The sequence below is a fragment of the Octodon degus genome, unplaced genomic scaffold (genome assembly GCF_000260255.1).
Source record: "Octodon degus isolate 3935 unplaced genomic scaffold, OctDeg1.0 scaffold00020, whole genome shotgun sequence".
Lineage (NCBI taxonomy): Eukaryota > Metazoa > Chordata > Mammalia > Rodentia > Octodontidae > Octodon > Octodon degus.
This window is the reverse complement of record NW_004524596.1, coordinates 648,387-651,571: the sequence shown is the minus strand read 5'-3', so window position 1 is coordinate 651,571 and position 3,185 is coordinate 648,387. Positions and strand designations below refer to the sequence as shown.

The following is a 3,185-nucleotide window of genomic DNA, read 5'->3' as shown; positions in this document are numbered from 1 at the left end:
GCCAATTCTCTGTCCGTGTTGAAGATTAAAAAAAAAAAAAAAAAAAAAAAAAAAAAAAACATGTATTTGGTACAGGGTCTCACTAAGCAGCTCAGACTCGTAGTTATCCTCCTGACTCAGCATCCCCAGCACTGGGATTATAGATGTGCACTACCAAGCCCGGTCTAGGAGGTGGAGGGCCTCAGCATGCCCAGGTGCAAGGCCAGCACACAAGGATCGTATATATTTTGGGACATTTTAACATGCCCAGAAACAATAAAAATGCCATCTAATTACTGCATTGCCAAAATACAACACTTACCAAAGCTCACAGTGATTTTTTTGACAATTTATGATCTCAGGATAGGTACTGTTCTCAGATAAGAATCAAGTGTTCTAATCACATATTTTCCTTTCGTCCCCTTTCCAAATATATTTCAAAGAATATTTTAGTGCCAACCACTGCACTGGCCACCGGATAGATTAAAAATGATGTTGTCTGTCTTATGCCTAAAACAGAGATGGCAATACTTCTCTAGAATATGTTATTCAAGTATAATAGAGGTTGTTTATGCAACAAAATGTTATCAATATAAAAAAGAACTGATAAAGTCATCTTATGCTAAAAAAACAGTAAGTTCTAGGGCTGGCCTGATAGCTCAGCGGACTAAACCACCTGCTTTAGCAGAGCGCAGTGGCCGGTTCGATCCCCAGCATACCGTGCCAGCCCCACTCCCAGGGCATGCTGAGACAGCGACTGAGACTGCATGTGGTGGTGGACTCCTGTAATCCCAGCACTTGGGAGGCTGAAAACAGGAGGATCACTGTAAGTCTAATCTACATAGTGAGACCCTATAAACCCTGTCCTAAATAAAGAAGACAAGGAAAAAAGAAAGAAAAAAAAAAAAAAAACCCCAGTAAGTTCTTCAAAATAAATGTGATACTTAAGATATAAAAAAGGGACTCATTCAGCAATGTCTTTACTAATTACAATATGGGCTATTTATACATATACTTCAGAAAAACACAAAGGAATTTACAATTCCTATCCAACGAAAATGTAAATGTTACATAGGAAAGAACACGTGAACATCTAATCAACTATTAAGTTCTACATTTCAGTATAGCATGCTAAACTTTAGAATTTTGTTTTTTGCTTTGCTTTGCACAGGGTCTCACTACGTAATTCAGGCTGGCCTCAAATTCACAGCCACCCTCCTTCCTCAAATTCTCAGATGGTTGGATCACAGGCATGTGCTACAACCTGCAGCCAGCTTTAGTACCTTTAATGCCTAATTAGAATCTCAACAATGCCATCAAGTACCACATAAGTGTTAATTTTTTTTTAAATGTATTATTAATTTTTAAGTAGTTCTACACAAAAAAAAGTAACTTAATATCCTTTTTTATTTGTGGGGATTTTTTCTGGTTTTTGTTTGGCGAGGGTGGGGGGGTATGTGTGTATTTAGTATAGGGTCTACAAGGTCTCACTACACAAACTGGACTCATAGTGATCCTGTTTTCAGCCTCCCAAGCGCTGGGATTACAGGCATGCACCACCATGCCCAGTCTCTGTCCTGTGAAAATAATGATTTTCTTTCTTTCTTTCTTTCTTTTTTGGATACAGGGTGTCATTATGCAGTTAGGACTCATACTGATCTTCCTGTCTCAGCCTCCCCAATGCTGGGATTACACGGCATACAAGGGGTTCAAACTCAGGACCTTGAGCTTGCCATGCTGGCACTTAAGACAGCCGAAGTATCCTCTGAGCCTTTTTTTTTTTTTTTTTTTTAAAAATACAAGGTCTCTTCCAGGCTGGCCTCAAACTCTCAGCAATCCTGCCTCAGTCTCCCACATGCTGAGATTCCAGATGTGTACTGCTCTATCCAGATAAACTATGAGGTTTTTTGGTTTGTTTGCTTTTCTGGTTTTTTTTATTTTTATTTTTTTACAGACAGGGTCTCTCCCTATGCATTTTGGGCTGGCCTTGCGCTCACTTCTGTAGCTCCCAGGCTGGTCTCCAACTCATAGAGATTCTCCTGTTTCAACCTCCGAAGTGCTGGGATTATAGGCATACAACTACAAAACCAGTATGAACTATGATTTTTATTAACTTCAAGGACACAAAACATAAAAATCTTTAAATTATTCCAAATGACTTGACTTTTTCATTATTTTTTAATCAGAAAACAGTAAGCAGGGGGCCGGGGAGATGGCTCAGTAGAATAAGCACTTCACTGGCAAGCGCAAGGGGCTGAATTAAAACCCCAGTTCTGCCCAAAAATAAAAAAGAAAAGGAAACAGTAAGCAAAGCTTTCCTTCCATTCGAATTCAGATATAGATTTTAAATGTTAGAAGTTATCCCAAAACTCATACAATTTCATTAATAGCAAATAATCTTTACATTTAAACAATTATAACCTTTAAGTTTACTCAAATATTAAGCAAGAATTTTCAAAATAATTTTGCTGCTTCAAACACAATACATATTTTCACTGATTGCAATTCAATTAGTATTTCCAGTATTTTAAGAAACAACAATCTAGTTCTGAAATATTTTTAAAGTATTTAAAATCATAATGTTTATAATTATCTTTAATCAATCTGAAAACCACTAATTCAATCTCACTGTCCCCTCTCTTATTAAGCAAAGCTCCTACCTGTCTACAGAACGACCTGGCCCCACTCCGAGTTCTGGACGTGCACTAGGTAAGAGGTAAGACAATCTGTCCATCACTGAGGATGCTACAGGTAAGGCAGCAACATTTTGATTTATTTTCTTGAGTTCATTTACAATGGCACTGGCAATGGACTTTAACACATGATGAGGAAGATGAAATGTAACTGTGGCCCACTGAAAGAAAATAAGCATATAAGCAAACATGTATTCAAAATTTTAAACAAAATGTTAACTTTAGCACATAAAGAAATATTTATCAGTCTTAAGTCAACTCACTCAATTACAGTAGGAATGTGCAATATATAAAAGACAGAAAGAGCCAAGATAGGAAGCAAACTAAGTGTCCCAACAGTGGATAAATGGATAAAAGAAAATGTAACATACAATAGAGTATCATACAATCTTTAAAAAGAAAATCCGGGGGCTGGTAAGATGGCTCAGTGGTCTAAAGCAATTACTTAGAACAAGCTTAGCAAAGCACAGGGACCATGGTTCAATCCCCCAGCACCACATGCCAGCCAGCCCC

The 3,185-nt window shown here is 37.7% G+C and overlaps 1 protein-coding gene across 9 annotated transcripts in view; it reads right to left on the bottom strand.

Moving 5' to 3' along the window:
- Birc6 (baculoviral IAP repeat containing 6) overlaps positions 1 to 3,185 on the bottom strand; it is a 256,628-nt gene that overhangs the window by 202,940 nt on the left and 50,503 nt on the right. For all 9 annotated transcript variants that reach the window (XR_002820364.1, XM_004627598.2, XM_004627599.2 and 6 more), the window contains exon 4: positions 2,640 to 2,833. Coding sequence is in view for 8 of the 9 variants with exons in the window: in XM_004627598.2 (XP_004627655.1) it covers positions 2,640 to 2,833 (194 nt within the window). In the remaining variant the exon portion in view is untranslated. The remainder of the gene's footprint in view (positions 1 to 2,639; positions 2,834 to 3,185) is intronic.